General features: G+C 55.9%; 1 protein-coding gene across 38 annotated transcripts in view; it reads right to left on the bottom strand.

The window, feature by feature from the left end:
• Positions 1 to 22,357, bottom strand: part of DYSF (dysferlin) — a 227,193-nt gene that overhangs the window by 120,554 nt on the left and 84,282 nt on the right. For 19 of the 38 annotated variants that reach the window (XR_014841703.1, XR_014841702.1, XR_014841704.1 and 16 more), the window contains 7 exons: positions 14,919 to 15,034; positions 14,298 to 14,411; positions 12,605 to 12,782; positions 11,943 to 12,067; positions 9,721 to 9,827; positions 4,211 to 4,403; positions 2,009 to 2,164 (listed from right to left, as the gene is read on the bottom strand). Coding sequence is in view for 30 of the 38 variants with exons in the window: in XM_085018953.1 (XP_084875079.1) it covers positions 2,009 to 2,164; positions 4,211 to 4,403; positions 9,721 to 9,827; positions 11,943 to 12,067; positions 12,605 to 12,782; positions 14,298 to 14,411; positions 14,919 to 15,034 (989 nt within the window). In the remaining 8 variants the exon portion in view is untranslated. Of the gene's footprint in view, positions 1 to 210; positions 837 to 2,008; positions 2,165 to 4,210; positions 4,404 to 9,720; positions 9,828 to 11,942; positions 12,068 to 12,604; positions 12,783 to 14,297; positions 14,412 to 14,918; positions 15,035 to 16,676; positions 16,719 to 22,357 lie in introns of those variants that run through there. The other 19 variants (XM_085018951.1, XM_085018942.1, XM_085018946.1 and 16 more) reach the window with 4 other exon arrangements.

The following is a 22,357-nucleotide window of genomic DNA, read 5'->3' on the forward strand; positions in this document are numbered from 1 at the left end:
CAACATTTTTGTAGAGCTTGCTCAGGAGCTACTGGCGGGGCTCGTAAACTCAGTGGGGAAGACTTCGAGAAACAATTCTATATCCTTTTTTTTCTTTTCTTTCTTTTTTTTTTTTTTTTTTTTTTTTTGCTTGCTTAGGATCAGGAACATTTTTTTCAGTTTTCATTTCCCCAAGGCTGCAGGGTCAAGAGGTCAGAGCCTGCCGCTCACCCCGCTCACCCGGGTCCACCAGGCGCACTCCTGCAGCCCCGCCTCCACTGCAGCCTGACAGCTTCCCCGGGTTAACCCCATTCAGATGTGGCCGCTCCTGGACTTCCTTTCCCTCTGCCCTACCAGGCAAGCAGCTGGCTTAGGAGGGAGGAAAGCAGGATGCTATGAGGTTAGGATCTCATGAGGAACAGGCCCCAGGTGGGAGGGGCAGCCCACTGCCTGACACCCCCGCCCTCTTTCTCATCTTTTTGTTTTGTTTTTAGGGCTATACCCGAGGCATATGGAAGTTCCCGGGCTAGGGGTCGAATCAGAACTACAGCCGCCTGCCTACACCACAGCCACAGCAACTCAGGATCCAAGCCATGTCTGTGACCTACACTGCAGCTCATGGCAACGCTGGATCCTCCACTGAGCAAGGCCAGGGATCGAACCCTCACCCTCACGGATACTAGTCGGGTTCTTAACCCACTGAGCCACGATGGGAACTCTACCCCCGCCCTCTTTCCAGGCAAAGCCAGCTCTCCTCTGAAGGGACCCCCATGCAAATATCTGCTCATCCTGGCCTCAGGCTGGCCTCCAGTGATGGTGCTGGTGGAGCCTCCTCTCCCCTGGGGGCAAGGGGACCCCTAGAAGGAAAAAGGGAGAAGAGGAGAGAAAAACTAATACTCATTGATGGCCTAGTTCCAGCAAGTCCTCTGTTACCTAATTTAAACCTCAAAACCTGTGAAGTGGGCGGATGGACCCTCATTTTATAGGTGGGAAAACAGCATTCAGAGAGGCTGGGCAATCTGCCCAAGACCACACAGGAGTCCGGCCAGCCCTGGAACCCATCCACGCACATTATGCCATTGAAACGTGTCCTCTCTGCCCATCCCAGGGGGCCACGAGAGTGACCGGGCAGGGATGAATGGGAAGGCCAACACCCACTCAGAGGCTCAAGGCTAAGGTTAGTCCACAGTGACTTCCTGGAAGAGGTGAGATGGGAGGAGGGCCTGGTGTGGATGAGAGGAGAGACATGGGGAGGGAAGGCTGAAGGCCAGGCAGTTTATAATGCTAGTGGGGCCCTGTGGAGTCAGCCGTAGGAGGCGATGGGGCAGGTCTGCTTCCCGGGCCCTCATCTAGCTGAGCAGCCCCAAGGACGGACCTCTCCTGGGGACCACTCCTGGGCCAGGGCAGGGCTGAGAAAGTACCCCCCACCCCACCAGAAAGCAGGCAGCAGTACCCTGACCAAACAAATGGCCTGGGCTCTGTGTCCCCACATAAACGCAGAGAAGACAGAGGGTCTCTGAGCACCTGCTCACTTCCCTGTCACCCACCCCCAAGCCTGAGAGAAGACGGCGCATGTGCAGGAACGGGCCTTGGAGGAGAAAGGGCAGGAGAGCTGGGGGCAGGATCACTTGCCCCCAGCATGACTCCAGTGGAGTCAACCCCTTGGGAGGCGGGTGGAGGCAGGTCTGAGCCGGGGGCTCTGAAAGGCTGGGGGTGGGGGTTGAGGGCTGAGGGCCCCACCAGGGAGCAGGCTGGAAAGGAGCACAATCTTGGGGGTCAGCCCCTCATTCATTCCCACGCCCCCTGATTCCAGCTGTCACCTGCTCACTTTCCAGAATAGGTGCATGGGGCCCAGGGACTTTGTGGGGGACAGGCGAGAAGAGAAGTCTGTTCACACAAAGCCCTCCGTCCCTTCCAAGAGCAGATCTTAAAAACTCTGAGTCTGACAGAACAGAAGGGGAAACAGAAGGCGAACGGACAGCCCTGGGGGTGAGAAAGTACCATCACAACTTGAGGAAAAAGAACCCACTTTCAGAAATATCGTCTGCAGCTTTCCACAATTCTTGCCACAGTAGCTGGAGCCCCGCCGGGAGAAGAGGACCTCGTGGGCAGGCACCCGCTGGTAGGCCACCCGCTTGTCGCCCTGCAGCATCCAGATGACGATGTCAGGCAGGCTGTTCTGGGGCTGGAAAGAGGGCAGCAGTCAGGGTGGGGATGGCGCCGCCTGGTCCACGTCCTCAGCCCCCTGGGGGGAATTGGCCTCCCCAGGTCTTTCCTCCCAACTCCCACCCTTCATGCAGCCCAGGTCCAGCCACTCCCTTGACCTCCCAGGGCTGGCTGGGCACTTCTGTCTTCAGCAGCTATGAGCTCCCAGGGACAGGGCACCAGGCCATCCCCGCTCACATGAGGAGCCCGCCAAGAATTCATTGAGCTGAGTTCACGTTCTCTGGGGAGAGACACTGCTGCCTGGAGCCCCGAGTTTAGGTTCTTAGATCCCCTCCCCTCAGGACTAGAGAGATGCTTCCAGAGGGTAGACATTGGAGGATGTGATCTGACCCGAGAGATGACATGACACTTAAGCTGTCATCCCCCTTCCTCACCTGAGAGCAGCAGTAAGATCCACAGAAGGTGTGCCCCTCCCCAGAGAACGCTCGCTCCCTCCACCCTCTAAACACAGGGACCCCTGGGGGCTGGTCCTTTTCTGGGCCAGTGGTGACTAGCCCAGAACAGAAGCCCCTCTGAGCCTCTAGCTGTGAGAACTGCTCCCCACTGCCACACTCAGGAGAAGTGGCTGATTGGGAAAGTCCACCTGCTCCCAAGGCTGCTGGCAGGGTGCTCAGGGGGGCGGGGCAGGGTCTCTAAGCTGGGCTCCTGGGGACCGCCCTTGGCATCCCCCAGCCCTGTGTCACTTCATCTCTGCCGCGAGCCCTGGGAGGCAGGTACAGATGAGGAAATTCAGGCTCTAAGAAGTTCGGAAGCAGGTTTTTCTGATTTCCAGATATGTGTTCCCAACCACCAGATACCAGGCGTTCTCAAAGTGTGGTCCCCAGAGAGGCCGCTGGAAACCGGCTAGAAATGCACATTCTCAGGCCCGACCCCAGACCCGCAGGATCAGGTGGGGCTTGTACTCTGTTCCAACAAGCCCTCCAGGGGGCGCTGGTGCACACAATGATTTGAGAAAGACTAGCTCCAGTTTCCCTCACACGCGGCACCCAGCACCCCACCCGTTTCACCTTTACACCTCCCAGCCGGAATGCAATCCGCGCTGAGTTCCAGGGTCTACACCAAGTTATGGAAGGCAACCTGAGGTCCACCCCAGGGAGTGGTCCTCACCACTGCAGGGGGTCGGCCTGGGGCTGAGCAAGCACTGCTCCCCCAGGTAATGGCCACATGCCCCGGGCCCGCTCGGGATAAGCCAAAGCAGACACACCCCGGGGACCAACACCTGGTGCTGCCTTCCCCTCCCAAACACCCCTTCCACCTCCTGGATCCCCCTCTCTTCAACAAGAAGCCGCTCTCAAGCCCTGCCTTTCTCTGCACGCTCTTTCTGGAGAGAGCCTTCCTCACCACTCCCCACCCCCTCCCAGGGGTCCCAAATGGCTCTGGGCAGAGAGGACAGCTGTTGTGTCTGCCCGTGAGCAGACCTTTCTCCCCATTCTGGACATATCTTCAGCCTGCCTGCTTCCCGGGAAAACTGGATGGGGCATTTGACCAGGGGGTGGGTGTGGGGGCAAGAGGGTGGGGGTGTGGGTATGGAGCTACTGAGGCACAGCCTCCTCAGGTCTGGGGCTCAGGGGCATCCAGGATGGCAGGCAACATGGGGCCCCAGGAGAGGCAGATAGGAGGCCAGAGGCGGACAGGTTGGCAGAGAGAAGTCAGGTCCCTGGGGAAGAAGGTTCTGGCACTGGACATAGGGCCAGGCGCCCTGGCCTGGATTCTGGTCCCAGCTCTGCCTCCGACATACTTTGGCAGCATTTATTAAGCACACTTACTGAGCATGTTTGGAGGCATTTATCGAGCCCCTACTCTGTGCTGGGCCCACCACACCCAGTATCCTATTGTATCCTCTCTCCTCCTTCTGTGAACACGGACATGGAGGCTCAGAGAGGTTAAGACACTTGCCCAAGGTCACCCAGCCAGGGAGCCAGGGCCGGATCATGGCCAGACAGTCCCCATGTCCCTCCCAGTTCTGATGCTTCAGGCAGGAAGAAAGGAGCCTCGCAGGGGCTACCTCATCTGCCAGGGCACGGAGACGCAGGAGCCAGTCCTCAGCCTGCTCCAGGGCAGCGGGGAGTTCACTGTGGCCAAGCTTCAGGGCCTGGGCCGCCTCAACGATCTGGCTCAGGTGACGCATACGCAGCCGGTGCAGGTACTGGTCCAGGTGGGTAGCAGAGGGCGTCTCATGGATGTCACCTAGGGGCTGGCTGTGACAGACAGACAGACAGGATGTGCCTGGTGAACAGGAGCCCGGGTCCAGGCATACGCATGCGTGTACCCACAACAAGTCTCATCCCTTCGGCCTGCCCACTGTGTGCTCCGTGCACTCTGGGTCCTCCTCCAGCCTGACCATGTGCACAGCCATTTCTTACAGGAAACCTGCCACAGTCGCACTCGCCGGTGTGCACCCTGCTCTCAGGTCCCCCAGCCCTTAATTTGGGGGCTGCCTGTCTGGAACTTATCCTCAGCCTCCAGTCTGTGTGAGTTCTTTTACCTGTGCATCCCCTCCACCCAACAAGTGCAAGCCCCCAGAGGCCCAGAGGGTCCCTCCCTGCCCCCTGCATCCTCCTAGAGCAGAGGCCTGAGCCCTAAGTTGCCTTTGGCTGAAACGAATCCATTCTGTTGTATGCACACTTTCTTCAAGGAGGAAATTTATGGACCCCTGACAAGCCACTGCAGACGCTGTGGGGAGGCCGGCAGCCAGCAATACAGATGTGTCGACCCAGAGCGGCCCCACAACACCCCTCCCAGAACCCTCTGCTTTGGGAAGCCTTTGGAGAGGAGGTGAGGGGCACGCAATCCCAGAAACACAGCTCCAGGCCCCAAGTGGAGTGGGGGAGTGTTGGATTTAAACTCAATCCTAGTCGGAGGCAAAGAACTCTGACTACCCCCATGCAAAGGGTGGGCTCCCTCTCTGAGCTCCCTAAGAGTTCTTTATATGGCTCCTCCTGGCCGTGCCAAGCCCCAGGGTCAGTCAGTACAGACACAAAGGTCATACAGGATGGGGTAGGGATGGGGGCGGGGGCGGTGCCTGTGTTCTCCCTCACCTAGAAGCACCCCTCTAAATTATCCCTGCGGGAGGCTGGGAGGCTGCCCCACCCCCACCCCCACCCCCACCCCACCCCTGCCAAGCCCTTGACTCCCAAACAGGACATCAGTCAAACCCACTCACCAGATCTGCTTCCACCACTCGCGGCCCGCCCCCCCACACACACCTCACGCTCCCCTCCCCGCAGTGTCTCGACTCCCGGCTCCCGGCTGATTTATTTTTCTGCCAATTTCCCCGAGCTATGCAGAACCAATTACCGCCGAGCGCAGCGGCACCGCCGCCGCCAGATACACCACTCTGGCAGGCCCTCGGCGCACTACATTTTTCCTGTTATTTTTTTTAATTGAATTTTTAGGGTGGGGGGAGCAGTACGCAAACTCCATCGCGGGGAAACTTAAGCCCCGGGGCCTGTCTCAGGTCACGTACTGCACACCCTGTAGTAATATAATATTTACTGCCCCGAGGGTGCCTCGGATGGGGCTGCCCCAGGCCAGGAGAGGGGCGGCCTCCAGCCCTATTCCGCTCCAACACAGCGGTGGAGGGGCATGTGCGCTGGGTAACGGGGGCCCCAGGCCGGAGCCTGAGCTGGGCCTGCCTGGGAGGTGGCCTGAGTGGGCCTGAGGGTGGGGGCAGGCGGGTCCTGAATGGAGAGGCGAGCCAACCATGGTGATTTATGCTCCCAGCCCAGGTCAGAGCTGGGAGGGACTGCCATACAGCCCACCAATGGGAGATTTTCACCGAGGCCAGCATCCTCGCCCAAACGCCCTGAGAAACAGCCAGGACCCATAACTGCCACAAACAAATTGTCTCGGCCCTTTCCCGCCCCTGAAAGCCTAAAACAGGGCATGGATAGAAAGGGAGAGCCCAGAAGATGAGGATGGATGACTGTACCCCGAACCCCAAAACACCCTGCCAACCCTGGCTGACTCAGAAATGGCAGGCAGGCCCTGGGCAGGCTAGGAGCAGAGCTGGGATACTCACAAAGTCACTGCCTGCCTCCCAGCAGTGAGTGCCTCTATCAGGGACAGCCACCTGGGAAGGTACAGTGTCCAGCCTGAAAGATACACTGGCCACTGGGTCATTCATTTTACTCCCCATGAGCAACAGCTCTCCTGACCCTGGCTGGGGGCTGGGTCCAGAGACAATGAGACCCAGTCCTGTCCTTGGGGAGCCCCTGGAACAGACAGGAAAACAAGCGAGATCCCCACTGAGCAGCCTCAGATTCAGGAGTCCTTCCCGGAGGAAGTGGCCTCGAGCTGCACAGGAGCTAGTCAGGCCAGGAAGAGCAGGAAGGGCAGTCTGGCCAAAGGAGCAGTATGTGCACAAGACAAAGGCTCAGAGGCAGGTGGGAGCCCAGGAGGCAAGGGAGCCAGCACAGAGGCTCTGAAGGGCTAAAGGGCCAGACTGCTGGGGTCCAGGACAGAGAGGTCCATCCACCAGAGGAGAACTGCAGTTTTTCCTAAAGGCAAGGGAAGTCACTGCAGGGCTGAAGCAGAGGTGGCACGGCTCAGGTTTAGGAAGACTGCACATGATGAACGGGCTATGCTGGCAGGATGCCCAGGGGAAACAGGCTGTGACAGACAGTTGGGTCCATGGGTCAGATGAGAGGAGAGGGCTGGGCTGGAGGAACGGAGTGGGCATCGCTGGCCAGGGGAGAGAGCTCCATGGGAGAAGAGCCAGGAAGGGGCAAAGGACACTGATGTTGGAGCCATGGGCCCGGGCTGGCTGGAGGAATGGGTGGGCAACCGGTGGTCATGCATGGCAAGCTGGCTCAGACCCCCCGTGCCCCTGCCCCCCGCACTCTCTGCCCTGCTGTCCACTGTGACGAGGCTCAGCACAAGGCAGGGGGCACAAAGGACAGCAGCCCTCCTGCTGCGACCCCAGGGTGGCCTCGGATGGTGACGAAGGAGTTGATGCAGAGGCCTGGTGTTCCTCCACAGAGAGCCATGCGTGTGCTCCCAAGGGGATGGGACCCTCCTCACAAGCCTTGGACTTGTGAACAGGGTCTCTCAGGAGGCCGCCCGCCACCATCTACCCCTGGGAGAGTGATTCAAGGGGACCAGGTTTTGGCAGAAGCATTTTTAGCTAAGTCCACCAAGAACGGAGCCCTGAGAGTGCAGAGCGGTGGCCAGGGTTTCGGGACTCACGCTTCTCAGATATTTCAGGCACCTCAGGCCTCAAGATCCACACCACACACAGGTCACGAGCAGAGCACGGTGAACCCAGAGCCCTGGCCTGCCCTTTGCACCTGAGGCCATGAGGTGTGGGGGCGCAGTGGGGCCCAGCCAGTCATTCTGCACCCCCCATGCTGACACACACCCCCTGCCCCTCTATCCTCACTCCAGACCCCAGATGCCCACGTCGTCTAGCCCTGAACCCTTCATTCTGCCCCAAACCTGCTGACACCTCCGGAAACAGCCCCGCCATCCACCTGCTCTGGCCAGAGGCAGGGGAACATTCTAGACCTTCCTTGGGCCCCCACACCCAACCTACCATCAAGGACTGTCCAGTACAAAGCAGCACAGTGAGAGGGCTGAGCCACTTACTAAGGGTGTAACCTCTCCGTGCCTCAGTTTCCCCATCTGTAAATTGTGGATCATTCTACTTCCTGCCTCAGAAGATTTTTATGATGAGTTAATACGTTGAAGATTCTCAAAGCAGCACCTGGCACAGAAAATGCTCTTTATAAGGCTGGTATCGCCATGATGTCCCCTGAACCATGCTGGCCCATGTCCCCATGTCCCTGACTCAGGTGACACCTTTTTCCAGCTGCCCCTCATGACTACCCCAGCCCACCCATCACACTGCAGCCAGAGAGAGCGTCTTAACCCGGGAGGATCCCTGTACCCCCAACAGCCTCTAGGGCTGAGCTCACCTTAGTGAACCCCGGAGGTCTGTCCCATCTGGACTTCAGCTTTATCTCTGCAGCCGCTGGAGACAGCAGGCATTTCGGGCTTCTGTGCCCATGCCTGGCCGTCCTCTCCAAAGGCCGACTCCTCCCCTTCCAGATTCCCACAGGGCATCATCCCCCCAAGAAGTTTTTCTGAATTAGATTTGCATAAGATGCACCTGCTCTGAGCTCCTGGGCCAGGCCTCCAGCCCCCAACACACTTTCCTTCATTTGCTTACTTCTGCCTCATCACCGCACCCCCTTCCCCAGTTGAGGGCTGGAAATGCACCTGCTCAACGTGCCTTGAGATCCTGCTGCAGAGTCTGCCAGGCCTCAGGAAGGTCTGGAGAATGAGTGAATGACCTGTCTGGGTGGGTGCCATTTCTGGACAAAGGTGTACTTCCAAAATGGGATACAAAGGACCAGAAGGGGTCCCAGAGCCAGCAGCCACGGTCACCAACTCGCAGCATGAAGGCATTTCTGAGATGATCAGACTTAGAGGCATAGAAATATCTGCCTGTATTCGCACTTAATCTCATGGAAAGTAGAAAGACCGCTATTTATTATTAAGTCCATTTAACTGCTGAGAAAACCAAGATCCAGAGACGTGATGCTGCCCAAAGCCATGCAGATGGTTAATGGGATGAGAATCTTAGGCTCCCTACGTTTCTTCTTCTTAATCATAGTTATAGCTACTGTTTACTAAATACTTTTTAAGGACCAAGCATTTTGCTTGTATGATATTATAAAGCAATTGCTCTTTTTTTTTTTAGGGCCACACCCATGGCATATGGAGGTTCCCAGGCTAGGGGTTGCATTGGAGCTGCAGCTGCCAGCCTACACCACAGCCACAGAAATGCAGGATCCGAGCCACATCTGCGGCCTGCACAACAACACAGCTCACAGCAACACCGGATCCTTAACCCACTGAGTGTGGCCAGGGATCGAACCCACATCTTCATGGATACTAGTCGGGCTTGTTACCACTGAGCCATAGTGGGAACTCCTAAAGCAACTATTCTTAATGTCAGATTGAAAATGAGGAAAGCAAGGTTCAGAGCAGGTGAATGGCGAGCCCCAAGTCCCCCAGCCCTGGAGGAGATGCTGAGATGCCCCCCTCCCTCTGCCAGGGCTCCGAGCCCCGTTCTCTTTCACCCCCAGGATTCCCTTTTCCTGAGGCTGATCATCAGCCGTGTCAATAGAAGGCTAAACAGAAACCGTGGCCCCCGACATGGCCTTGAGGGAAGGAGGGGCGCCATCACCCCCACCAGCCAGCTCCTCCTGGAGATTCCATCAGGGAAATAAGAGGTCGGGGATCATAGACACAATGCTCCCCATTCAGGTGAGCCGGGCCGCCCCAGGCCGCAGCTGCCGCTGCTGCAGGAAGATTTATGACCTGCTCTAAATGTCACCTTTTCAACTCCCCGCGCTGGCTCCGCCACCTTTGGACTCCACACGGGCCGGACTGCTGGCCAAGCGTGGCTGGGGAGACGTGCCGTCGCTCACTGCCACACACGAACACTCCCGGGGACGGGGCCTGGCCGAGCCAGGAGGGGAGGGCGCGTGGGTGCCAGGCACCCCCTACCTGCAGTCTGCAATGAGCTCATCCATCAGCTGAGCCGCCAGGGAGTCCACGTCCTCGGTGGAGCACTGCGCCCTCAGGGCCAAGTGAACCTGCTCCAGGCCGGCTTCCTGTGGAACAGGCAGGCGAGGTCAGGGCAGTCACAGCAGGAAGAACTCCCAACCCCCAGGCCCTGTCACCACAGCCCAGTCCCTGAACCAAAAAAGAGGGAACGGAGCAAAGAAGGAAGAGCCCAGACCCCACAAACCAGCATCTGTCCTGGCATGAGAACTCCCTAGGGTTCCCCACACCAAAAAGATCCAAATTCCCAAGCCCAGGATGCCTGACGTGCAGGCTTCCACCGAACCTGACTGCATCCTGCTCTTCACAGGGCCCGGTCGAGCCGGGTCTGCGCTCTCACAGGTAAGCGACCTCGGACCCGGCTCCAGTTCCCCACCTGGCCCGCTCTCTCCTTTCCGAACCCCACCACCCAAGCAGGCCTGGATCACGTCCTCCTTCCCTCGGGAGTGTTCAGACAACCTGCCATAACAGAGCTCCCTCTCCAGATTCCCAAGACCAAGGATGCTCCCCAGCTGCTTCTCCACAGAGCTCTCCACCCCAGGGCCTCAGGCCTGAGCTGGGAGGCGAGATCTCTCACAGCACAGCCACTTGTCCCTTGGTCCCCGCCCCCCATGTCAGCCTTCCCGAGGGTGGGCCGCATGCTCCACCCCAGGACCCCCAAGCTGCCGACAGACAAGCCCTGGAGAGAACACCCAGCCCCCGCCCACAGCGAATGGCCTGGGAGAGAATGGCTGGCCCAGAAGATGCCGGCCTTGGACTGCATCAACTCCGGGTTCTCCCAAACCTAGGTGTTGGCTGGTCCCCTCCCTCCCAGAGAGCTGTGGTCTAGGGACAGTGTGGGCCCCCATGACCCCCAATTTTGGCCTGCACCTCCTCCCAGGTGTTTGAAAATCCCCGTCTTCCCCTTCCCTTCCCACCATTCCTCCTCACCATGCTCACCTCCTCGCCCACAAACATACCCAAGCCTCTCCTGCCCCCAGCCCTCCACCCCGATGCTCTGTACTGGCCCTGACAGCATGGCCACACCTGCCTCCCCACGTTCCCATGGGCCACGCAGCTCACAGGGGAGCCTCCCCTCCATTCACACACAGAAATGACTAGGACTGGAGTTCCCGTCATGGCTCAGTGGTTAACGAACCCAACTAGCATCCATGAGGACAAGGGTTCAATCCCTAGCCTCACTCAGTGGGTTAAGGATCCAGCGTTGCTGTGAGTGGTGGTGTAGGTTGCAGATGCTGTGCTCTTTGATTCTCCTCCACTCTCTGACCAAGCACCAGGCCTGCAACTCCCAGCATTCACCATAAACCACACACACACACACACACACACACACACACGCCCCACCCGGTCACACCCAAGACAGGACTCATCACCTGACTTCACAGACCCTGCTCTTCTCCCCAGCTTCCCAACCCCCCAGCTGCTGGAGTCCCTCCTCACAGCCCCTCCCCAGTCCAACAGACCACAAGTCCTTGCGGCTCAAGTTCTACGGTTTTCTCCCTGAGGTCAGCCCTTCCCAGAGGCCATCACACTCCCTTGGACCCTGCAAGCGCATCCTTACTAGCTCCCAACTCCCCTCACTGGGTGTGGCGCCCTGGATGCCTTGCAATGCCCTCCTGATGCTCCCTGGCCCCCTCCCTCCTCCGAGCCCCCCTCCCAAGGTTCTCCCGGAGTGTCACCTGAACTTCAGGGTGAAGCCTCTGCAGCAGAGGGGCAGGTGGACCTGCACTTGTCTTTACTAGGCTGACTCCTCAGGGCAGGGGCAGCTCCCTGTTCCCGTCTACCTTCTAGCTAGAAGTTTCCAGCACAGCCCCGGTCTGTGGTACTTGCCAAAGGCATTTGATGAATGAATGAGTGAATGAATGAATAGGCGCCTTCTGTTCTCTGCTCCCAGCTTGCTTTCTCTCGGCTCTTTCTCTGTGCTGTCTCTCTACATCAGACTAGGGGCGCGGGATGCCCCCCCACCGGCTGTCCCCTCTCCCCTTCCTTTCTTCCCAACATGCAGAACAGGCTCGAAAGCCCAGTCGGGTCAAGACATGGAGGACCCCAGGTGCCACGAAGTCCTCAGGCTCAGCCCCGGAGGGAGGCAGCTCTGAAGACACTGCCCCCACCCCGGGAGTAGAGGAGCCTGCAGGGCGTTGCGGTTGTGGCCAGTTTCCACTCACCAGCCGGTCGGCGATCCTGAGCAGCTGGTTCTGAGCCTCCACTCGGTGGCTGATGTCCTCCCAGTAGGATGACAGCACCACCACGGGCTTCACGTTGCCCCAGGGTAAGTAGTAGTAGTGGCATCCTAGAAGGACACAAGGGCCAGGTCCTGAGCCAGGAGCCGGGGGTGGGGGGACCCAGGCAGACAGATGCAGGCACCTGCTCCACCACTAAGAACTCCCGTGGACACACACGGCATGGTCAATATTCCCCGGAGCCAAGACAAGATGCCGGAGTTCCCTGCATGCACTGAATAGGCAGCTGCTGCTCCTGTTAGGGCTCTTTAGCACATCAAAGCCAGGGGGCTGTGAGAAGGGCCCTGGGAATCCCACACCCTCCAAAATCTCTACTCCCCTCAGCCGCTGTGCAGTACGTGATCGCCAGAGGTAACGATCCATGCTGCTGGTGTCAGGAGCCCCATCTGTGGGTCGTAGCAGCAGGGAACCGCCTAGAGAGGTGAGCCCGGGGAGGTGGCACAGGAGGAGGTCCCCAGGGCACATGTTTCCTGGGGCCAGAGACTTTGAGTGAGCCCCCAGCATCTTTCCACAGGGAAAACAGGATTTAGGACTCGGCCCTGCTCAGTGGTCTGTATCCCAGCCAGGCACACAGCCTCTGGCCTCACCGTCAAAGACCGCCCGGCTGTACTGGGTGGTGGAGGCCAGAGGCAGGCAGGTCGTGTCGAACTTGTTCCCGTAGTTCCCGATGCTGACCTCGAACTGGATGGCGTCGTCCACGTCCTGTAGCATGGTGGCCGAGTAGAAGGCAGCAAAGAGCGAGTACTTGCGCCTCCGGAGGTACTTCTGGGAGCAGAGAGGGCAGCCGCGGGGTCATGGTGGGGGAGGCAGGAAGACACCAGGGCGGAGAGGGGGTCACGTGTCTGGCAGGCCCTGGCTGGGCCTGGCACCCAATAAATCCCGGCTGGCGGATGGGTGGCGAGTGGTCCAGCTCAGCACCAGTGCCCGGATTTGGTCAGTAACTGAGCAAACTCATTCCAGGCCTGTGTGTTTGGCCACGTTCCTCTAATAAGGTCCGTGCCTCCAAGGTCAGGCTGCTCCTTAATCCAAACCAGCGGCCACGGCACCGCCACCCCCGGGGAGCCTGGGCTCCAGCATCTGCTGTTCAGAAGGGGCTGAGGGCTCTAACCCCCCGCGCCCCCGCCCAGAGCACCCACCCCGCATCACTCAGGCTCTCCACCACACCAGCCAGCTCGGCAGCATCTCAGGCTGCCATGGGCTTGGGATGAATGAATCCCATTGTCCCCGCTGGGCATCGGGCACAGGTCTGACTACATGGCAGGCACTCAACCACACGTCCCAGCTTGAACTAAGACGACTTTACGATCCCCTTTGTGGAAGGCAGAGGGAAGAGGGGTTACACAACTGGGTTTTTAATATACATGGTAATAACAGCTGAAACTTATTGAGTGCTTATTGCATACGGTATGAATTACTTCAATTCTCACAACAATCTTATGAGTATAATTATTACTCCCACTGTATTTTTTTATTTTTATTTAGTTATTTCTTTAGTTTCGTCTTTCGAGGGCTGCACCCGCGGCATATGGAGGTTCCCAGGCTAGGGGTCTAATTGGAGCAGCAGCTGCCGGCCTACGCCACAGCCACAGCAACACCAGATCCGAGCCGCATCTGTGACCTACACCGCAGCTCACAGCAATGCTGGATCCTTAACCCACTGGGCAAGGCCAGGGATCGAACCTGCGTCCTCATGGATGCTAGTCAAGTTCGTTACTGCTAAGTCATGACGGGAACACCTACTCCCACTTTACTGATACAGCTAGTAAATGGACAAGCCAGAACTCAAACCAGCACCATCTGACTACAGAGTTTGAAAGCTTAAATCATCATGAGGACTCCCAACAGCTACCTCCTGGGCCCAAGGCTCAGCTCTAGCACTCGTTACTCTGATACACTTGGGCCTCAGTTTCCTCATCTGTAAAATGGAGCGACTCTTACCAGCCACTTCACGAGTGCTGAGAGGACTCAATGACATCAGGAGTGTCATGAGCACAGAGTTTGACACATAGTCAGTGATTACTAAGCATTAGCAATTCTTACATTATTATTATTAAAAAATAGCCTCTCATTTTGCATCGAGCTCTAGACTTTTAAATACTTTCATTTATCTTCTTTGAGCCTCTGAACATTCCGTAAAGAGGCAGGGGAGGTCCCGGGTTCCTCTGAAGCCCAGAGGTGTGAAGTCACATGAGAGTGGGTGGAGCCGAGCCTTCCTCCACCATGAAGCCAGCTCCACCTGGCCACCACCCTCCTCGTCCCACCCAGAGCCGCCCCTCTCACCTCCACCCGAAGGATGTCATCTGCAGGAAGATCCTCCACCTTCTGCTCGCTGTGCTCCACCAGCTTGGTCTCCAGGGAGAGCAGCAGCCGGCCTCGGTAGGCCACGCCTTCCCCCTGAGAGGGGAGGTTGGGTCACCAGGAGCAGGGGCCGTAGAGCAGAGGAGGAGAAGGAAAGGAGCCTGATCTGGCCCTGAGGTCACTCAGCTCCCAGGCAACCAGAGGACCCTGAGCCACACCCCATCACTCTGCAGATGAGGAAATGGTGGTCCGGGGGGGTTCAGGGGATGGACCACCCAGATGGTCGGTACCAGGGCCCAGCCTCACCAGGGAAGATTGAAACCTGAGACAGAGAGCCCGGGCCCCTCAGGGGCCAGGAAAATGAGCCGAGGGAATGGGGCTGGCCCTGAAGGAGAGGCAAAAAGAAGGGGAGTGGGAGAGAGGCCAGGAGGGGGCCAGGCAAAAGGAGGGCCCTCTCAGGGGATGGCTGCCTGGCCCTGGGTCCCCTCGAGACCTGTCAGGCCCTTGGAGGCCAGGCCGGCTGCAGATGCTGCCCAGGCCAGGCGGGAAGACGGCGTACACAGGCCTGGGCGCCCAGGGGCTGCAGGTTCCTGTCTGGCTCACCTTGCCTGTGTTGAGCTCCGCGTAGGGGTCCGGGAAGCCAGTGAACTCCCTGGGGCTGCCGTACAGGTTGACGTAGCAGGGCCCGAAGGTGGGAAGGAAGCCCAGATGGTCGTCCACTGGGAGACACAGGTGCGGGTCAGAGGGGCCGGCCCAGCGGGGCTTTCTAGCACTCAGCCCAGCCGCCGTCAGGCCGGAGCCCATCCCTGGCCCTCCATTCCTCACACATGCATGGTGTGCAGCCCCCTTAAATGTATAAAGGAGAATGACACCGATGCTAGCGACCACTGTCCCCCACGAGCCCCTTTAAGCCTCACCAGATTGCTGAGAGGTGGACATTTGAATTATTTTTCTGCGTCTCATTTTACAGACGAGGAAACTGAGGCTGAGCGATGTGAGAGAGCGCACAGCTACAAAGAGGCATGACCCCAAATGCTCTAACTCCAAAGCCCAGGCATGTAGCCAGCATGCAAAGCTGGGGCCCAGGGGCCTCCACTGCCCTCTCGGGCCACACCCTGTCCTGCATCCCCTCCTCATCCCACACTCCCATCCATGCCTCAGGCCACCCGGCCTGCAGGGAGGCTCAAAGGAGGCCCAAGAGCCTAGTGACTGGAGACACCATCACCCAGGCACCAGGGAGGGGGCCCAGCTCAATGGCACCCCCTACACAGGGCAGCTCCCAGGCACGTGTCACCTCCATGTATCCTGATGAAGTGGAAACAGACCCCCTACTGGCCTCAACTCATCCTGGCATCTCCCCTCCCCTCCCCGCATCTTTCCATGGAGCAAGCTGAAGAAGTACACTAATGAGGAGGGGAAAATCTTTTCTCCACATCATTTCCATCTTTTTGGGAGGCCCTCTTTTGTGCATGTCCTGACTTTCCAGCTGACAGCCAAGTTTCCCAGGACAGGACTTTGCCGGCCACACTCAGAGAATCTGGAAGAGCCAGGGTACCCCTTTCAGAGGAAGGAGGAAGAGGCTGTTTCCAGAATGGCCAAGGTGGGAGGTGGGCCCAGGAGCAGGTTCCCGCTGAGATGCTCCCATCCATAAGGGCACCGGTGGGGTGAGATGGGCACAAAATAAATGGCCTCAGTAAGGAAGCACCTGAGCCAGACCCATGGACTGACTGCAAACTCGGACGGCCCAGACTCTGGAGGTAGGATCCCAGGCTTGAGCCCATCCCTGAAGAGTAAGACGTTACCAACTAGAAGGCAGGAGCGTGCCTCCCCCAGAGCCCTGCACCCAGTGTGCTTACCCTCTGCCCAGCACAGACAGGGCTCTGGATTGGGGATGGGGTGGGGGGGCCCACGGCAGAAGCAACGGACATGAGCATTACTCAGTGTTTCTACTTCTCATCTCGATGATCATCTGAATGAACTTCAACTTGAAAATCACCCTGGCCTCCTCCTGGTCCCCCTAAGTGGCTTTACATGGCTCCTGCCTCCTCGGGGACCCCACACCTGCTCCAGCCCCTCCCTGCTGGATAGAGTGATCTCCTCCGAGCTCCCGATCCCAGCAGACTCAGGAAGGGGACTGGAGGGAGGGAAGTGTCTTAAAAGCATTCCAAGCAATTGACATATTCAACCGTGGTGAAGAGGTAACAGCCAACGGTAACCTCAGGGACTGTGGAGGGGAAGCTCAGTTCCATGTCTCAGGCAAATCAAAAAAACTACCCACCCACCCGCAGTCAGCGCCCTTGCCCCTCCAGCAAAAACCTCAAGGCCCGCTCCCCTCGTCATCCCGAAGATGAAAGCACGTACGGTCTGTGGCTGAAGAAGGCTTGACCGCACCTGCAGGCTCCTCTGAAGCGTAAAGAAATGGAAAAGGGGTTAGGATGGGCATGGCTGGGTGGAGGACCAGTTAGATGAACAGGGTGGGTGAATGACTGGCAGACAGACAGATGGAAAGATGGCTCCGGGGCAGGGAAACAGTTGAGGCCCCAACCCCCTCCCTGCTGTGAATTTACCACACTCTAAGTCATCACCTCGAACCCCTCAGCCGGACACGATCTCAGTGCCATGGTGAGCACTGGGGACCCTCCCTGCATCTGCCTGCAGGTCTGTGTGTTCTGTTTGCCAACTGAAAACTGGACCAGAAACTTGACTCAATACCTTCTAGAAATAACCCAGAAAAGAACATGTGCTTTTCCATAGTATAGCCAGAGAAATGAAGAAAAGTACAAACACCAAGAAAGGGGTGGGGGGAAAGTGAAAGGGCCAGAGATAGGCTCCTAGGCGCACCCCACACTCCACCCCACAAGCAGGTGGATACCTCGCTGAGAGGTGGAATTTCAAGGCACAAGATCTCCATCTAGTGGTCATTTCCAGTATTACCACCGAGGGCACTGTGTTGCGTTTTCACAACAGCAGGCACTAGGACCTGACTTCTGGCACCTGCCCTTTCAAATGAAGCACAGGGAGTTCCCGTCGTGGCTCAGTGGTTAACAAATCCAACTAGGAACCATGAGGTTGCAGGTTCGATCCCTGGCCTTGCTCAGTGGGTTAAGGATCCGGCGTTGCCGTGAGCTGTGGTGTAGGTCGCAGAAGCGGCTCGGATCCCACGTTGCTGTGGCTCTGGCGTAGGCCAGAGGCTACAGCTCCGATTAGAACCCTAGCCTGGGAACCTCCATATGCCATGGGAGCAGCCCAAGAAATGGCAAAAAAAGACAAAAAAAAAAAAAATCAAATGAAGCACAGTGCCAGAGGCCCTCCATCAGCCAAAGGTTCTATATTGGAGCATACCCTAAATGCTGGTAAGGAGTATCTGGAAATAAGAGAGACAAAGAAGGAGATGCTCTGACATATTTCTGGCCTCTTGGAATCCATCTCTCACTTCTAGGCAGGTACAAGATGCCCCAAAGGGACAGTCTCCTCCCTTTGGGACACTGTCCTCTCTGATTCTGCCTCTTCCCACACTCCAGCCTTCCCTGTCTCCTCCTCCAGCTTTCTAAGGTAACCAGGTCTGGGGTCCTGATGAGTCTGGGGATGTGTTTGGTGAAACCCCTACTCATTTTCATTCATTGGCCATCTTTCTCTACTGGTCTCCTTCCAAAAAAATACCTATTACGATTTTCCTACAGCTCTGCGATCCTAGTTAAGAGCCAAGAATTGAGCAAAACATTGTGAAGGAAGAATGAGCAGACACAGAAAGGAAGAGCGTGGAGACGAGAAGAGGGAACGTGGAGCCTGGCTACAAGAATAGGGGGACCAAGCGAGCACAGAGGCTGCAAGGAGGGTGAGGTGAGCTTGCAGGGGGACCTGAAGCCCGGGGCCGCCCCTCAGCACTCCCCAGCAGGCCCCAGCTAGGAATGCCGGCTGGCAGAAGTCAGAGCTGCAGAAACCATAATTCATGGCCATTTTCATATCCACAGAAATAGGTTTTCATCAGTGGGGAAGCGAGGCCTCTGGTCAGAGGGGAGTTTCAGCCACCACAAGAGCACCGACGGGCACAGCCGCAGCCCCGGGAGAGCACGGCCAGGGCCCGCTGCCGGAAGGAAACAGATTCCACTTTAAGCTCCTTCCAAATGATTACAAACAGGCCCGGCCAGTTATCTAGGGCTAATGAGGCCGAGGTCATAGTTCCGACCCCCGTGGGCTTCTGGCAGAAGCAAACTCGACTTTCCACCCACAGACCAACTCTGAACCCTGGCTGCAAACCAGTGCCCAGTCCAGACGCAGAGGTCCCCTAATCCCACTGGCCATCTGACCAACACGTGCGGCTGGTGGCTGGGAGGGCCCAGTTAAGGGGCCGAGAAGTAGCCTGGTTCCCAGCCACGCCTTTTCATCAGTTCCCTCACTCATTCATCAGCTCACTCGGCACCCCTACCAGGCAAAGTGCAAGGCACAGTAAGACACAGCCCTGCTGACAACAGAGGCCCATGATGCCTAATTTTGGGGCCGAGTGACAGGTCTCCAGGTGCTGAGAATCACCCCGGGTCCTTGGCCTGGGTCCGCAGACAGCTCCTAGAGTCAAGGGCAGAGTGCCCAGGGAAGGCACACCACACAGAGTCTCTGTTTAGTCCTCATCACTCTTCTGCCAAAACACAAGCGTTCTGGTGTGTTTTCCCTAAGCCCAAGGGAGAGGGGCTGGGGAAGCCCCCAGACACAGACAATGCTCCCAATTGTGTGGCCTGAGCAGATAAGCCGGAGGGCAGGCCCTCCCCGCCCCGTGATCCTCGCCATCCCCGGAACCCCGAGTCTCCTGGAGAGGCTGAGGCCATTACCTGTGGCCAGCACACCTCCCACGCCCACGGCTTGGCTGCCTGACGCGAGCCCGCGCCAGGCAGCAGGAGAAACCCAGAACTGCTGGGAAATCCTCTCATCTACGTTCCAAAGACAAAAAGAAATGAACTTTGGATTTCGTCGCTGTGGAAAAAGCTGTCCGAATGCTATGCAAGTAGCGTGAGTCTCCTGTGTACAAAGTTAGAAAAAAAAACTGTGTAGGTTTCCCGGGGCTCATCTGCTGGTTGCCTTTTGAAAGAACTGCAGCTTCTAAGGAAAGCAGGCGCTGGTAAAGAGCAGAATTTTTACTGAAGGTTTTTGGAGCACAGGGTCCAAGGAACACTTCAGTGTGCCCAGGCAAACCCGTGGGCAGAGGTGCTTAAGAGGCTAGTGTTTGGTCCTGTCCTCGCTGGCAATACAAACAAACACAAAAAACAACACCAAAAACTCCTGGGTGGATCAAATAATCTGGTGAACCAAGAAGCCGAGAAATAGAGAGCCATTTTACAGTTTGGTTTAGTTTGGGTTTTGAGAGCGGCGAGGAGCTCCAGGGGCACGCATCACCCAGATGTGCTGGAACACCCCCGTGTGGAGAAAAATACCAAGAGCTGAAAGTTGGAGTGACACCCTGAGGTGGCCTCAGGACAAGTGGGAGAGGCCTGGGGATGGGGGGGTGCGGGGGTGTCTGACCTTCCCAGCCTAGTGAGAGGCTCAGGAAGAAGAGCTCCAGTTGGAGCTGTAAGTCTAACTTTTATTACTACATAGATCAAGCTATTTAACTGCATGTTTAAAACCAGTTAGCTGGTTGCAAGAAGATTCTCATTTATGTCCAAAACAATCTGCGGGGAGCCGGTGGTCCCTCTGTTGAAGGCCTCCCTGAAGCACGTGGGGTTGCCCGTGGCCTGAGCGCCATCTAGTGGCCAAATAAACATTTCTCACGTTGCTATTGAAAGACTCCTGATAAACCTGGAAAAGATGGAGGCCAACCTCACTACCGCAAATGAAGACTGACGTGAGCTCAGGGACCTAAACCCTTGCTCAAGTGGATGACAGCAGGAAGAGCTGCAGCTTCACGAAAGAGCAGCTGTCATAAAACAGTCCAAAGGTCCCTTTGTGTCTCTGTCAGCTTCTGTCCCTGGACTCAGAGACAGAGTCAACCCCAGACAGAAAACGGGAGAAAAGTTCCTTTCATGTCAGGAGTTCTGAGCCTAAACTACCCTGTGTCCCTTCCATCCCCACAGTATACTGCCCCCCACCTGCAATCCTTCCCCCTGTAGATCCAACTTCTGAACTATACTTCCACCGTTGGGGAAGGGGGAAGGGGTGGGGCTGGGGCAGGAGGAGTCCCTTCTAGAAGGGAGTTTTTGTGTATTCCACCAATTACAGGTATCAATGATGAAATGAGAATGGCAGAGAGCAGCTAGATGTTAAAGCTGAGTGAGGACACCTGGGAGTTCCATGAAGCATACTTTTATGTGTGTTTGAATTTTCTATAATTAAAAACGGGTTTGTTTGGGGTCACTTATTTATTTTTGCCTTTTTAGGGCCGCACCTGCAGCATATGGAAGTTCCCAGGCTAGGGGTTGAATCAGAGCTTTAGCCGCTAGACTACACCACAGCCACAGCAATGCCAGATCCGAGCTGTGTCTGTGACCTACACCACAGCTCAAGACAACACCAAATCCTTAACCCACTGAGAGAGGCCAGGGATCAAACCTGCATCCTCATGGATACCAGTAAAATTTGTTTCAGCTGAGCCACGATGGGAACTCCTGTTTTTTTGGGGGGGGCGGGGGGAATATGTTTCAGAGACTCTAGAAGAAGAGATTGGTCAGCTTCAAGAGTGCTAGATGGAATCTTCCAGAAACTGGGCATGCTAACCTGACCTCCAAAGATCTGAGCAGATGGATGGACAGGGACCCATGCATCCTGTCTATAAAAAGACACCAACACTGATCGGCTCTAGTGAGAGCGTGAATAGAGGGGGAGCCGGATAATAGGGGGCCAAGAGGATGGGGGCAAGAGCACCTGTAAGATTCCAGAGGGCATTCACCTGAAATCCTCAGAGATTTGGGATCCTCCGGAGAGCACAAGAAGATATAGCCTTTTCAGAAGAAAACAAAACTTGAGGGAGAGAACAAAGAGGAAAAGGGAAATATAAAAGGAAAGACAGAGGGAAAAGAAGATGGGACAAGAAACGAAAAACGGGATAGCCAATTTTAAACTACATGGGAAATAGTAAAAAGCAGAACTGGTACAGGGAAAAAAATCAGCTTAAGAATGCAGAAAGCCAGTAAGAATGATACTCAACAGCAAACATGACTTTAAGGTTTATTATGCACCAGACTGTTACATTTATAACCTCACTGGATCTCTACAACCTTGCAAGGTTGGGACTGGTTGGGAGGAGACTGGAGCCACTCCCACACCTGCCTGGTTACAGGCCCCTGGCCCTCTCCCCTCCCCACCCTGCCTTCAGCTACAGTGTTAGAATAAACAAAATTACACCTCAACTAAGGTTTAAGAATTCATTGTGTCTCAGACAAAACTCAATGAAAAGAGTCCTGTAGCTAGAGAGAGAGAAGTAATTGTTTAAACTACAAGGAAAAAGACATTCCTAGAAGCAGCATCTAGTCAGGAAGAAAAAAGATGACCGACAAAAGAATCAAATCAGATTGCTCTCAGAAAATACACCAAAATAAATTCAGAATAGACTAAATATTTAAGTGTAAAAAAAAAAAGTAAAAAATCGAGTGAAATATAAACCTGGGGGTTGCTGAAGGCCAAAAGCATGACATATAGGGCAGAAACCATACTTCTGTGATTTAAAGAAGAAATATTGAAAAGAAACATAAGACGTTAACCAGAAAGTTAAAAAGGAAACAACAAAATGAGTCTAATGAGAGTTAGAGAAAGGAGCCATAAGATGAGAGAATTTTTAAAATTATAAAATATTAGAATTGATAAATAAATCCAAAAACTGATTCTTTGAAAAAGTAGGGAGAAAAAAAAACAAACTTCACAAGGCTAATCAAGAATAAAAGAAAATTCAAACACATATCATTAGCAGTATCAGAAAGTACAAGAAATAAGAAAGGAGAGAAAATCGTTTAAATTATAAAAGAGTGCTCTGAAAAAATCATAAACAAATCATAAGACCTCAATCTAATGAAAGTTTTTCTAGGAAAATGGAGATGATCAAAACTGACGATAGTAAAAGA

Source organism: Sus scrofa, chromosome 3, assembly GCF_054392235.1.
Source record: "Sus scrofa isolate SSC_HxYL_T2T_F1_AM1 chromosome 3, Sscrofa_HxYL_maternal_Yorkshire_Landrace_v2.0, whole genome shotgun sequence".
Classification (NCBI taxonomy): domain Eukaryota; kingdom Metazoa; phylum Chordata; class Mammalia; order Artiodactyla; family Suidae; genus Sus; species Sus scrofa.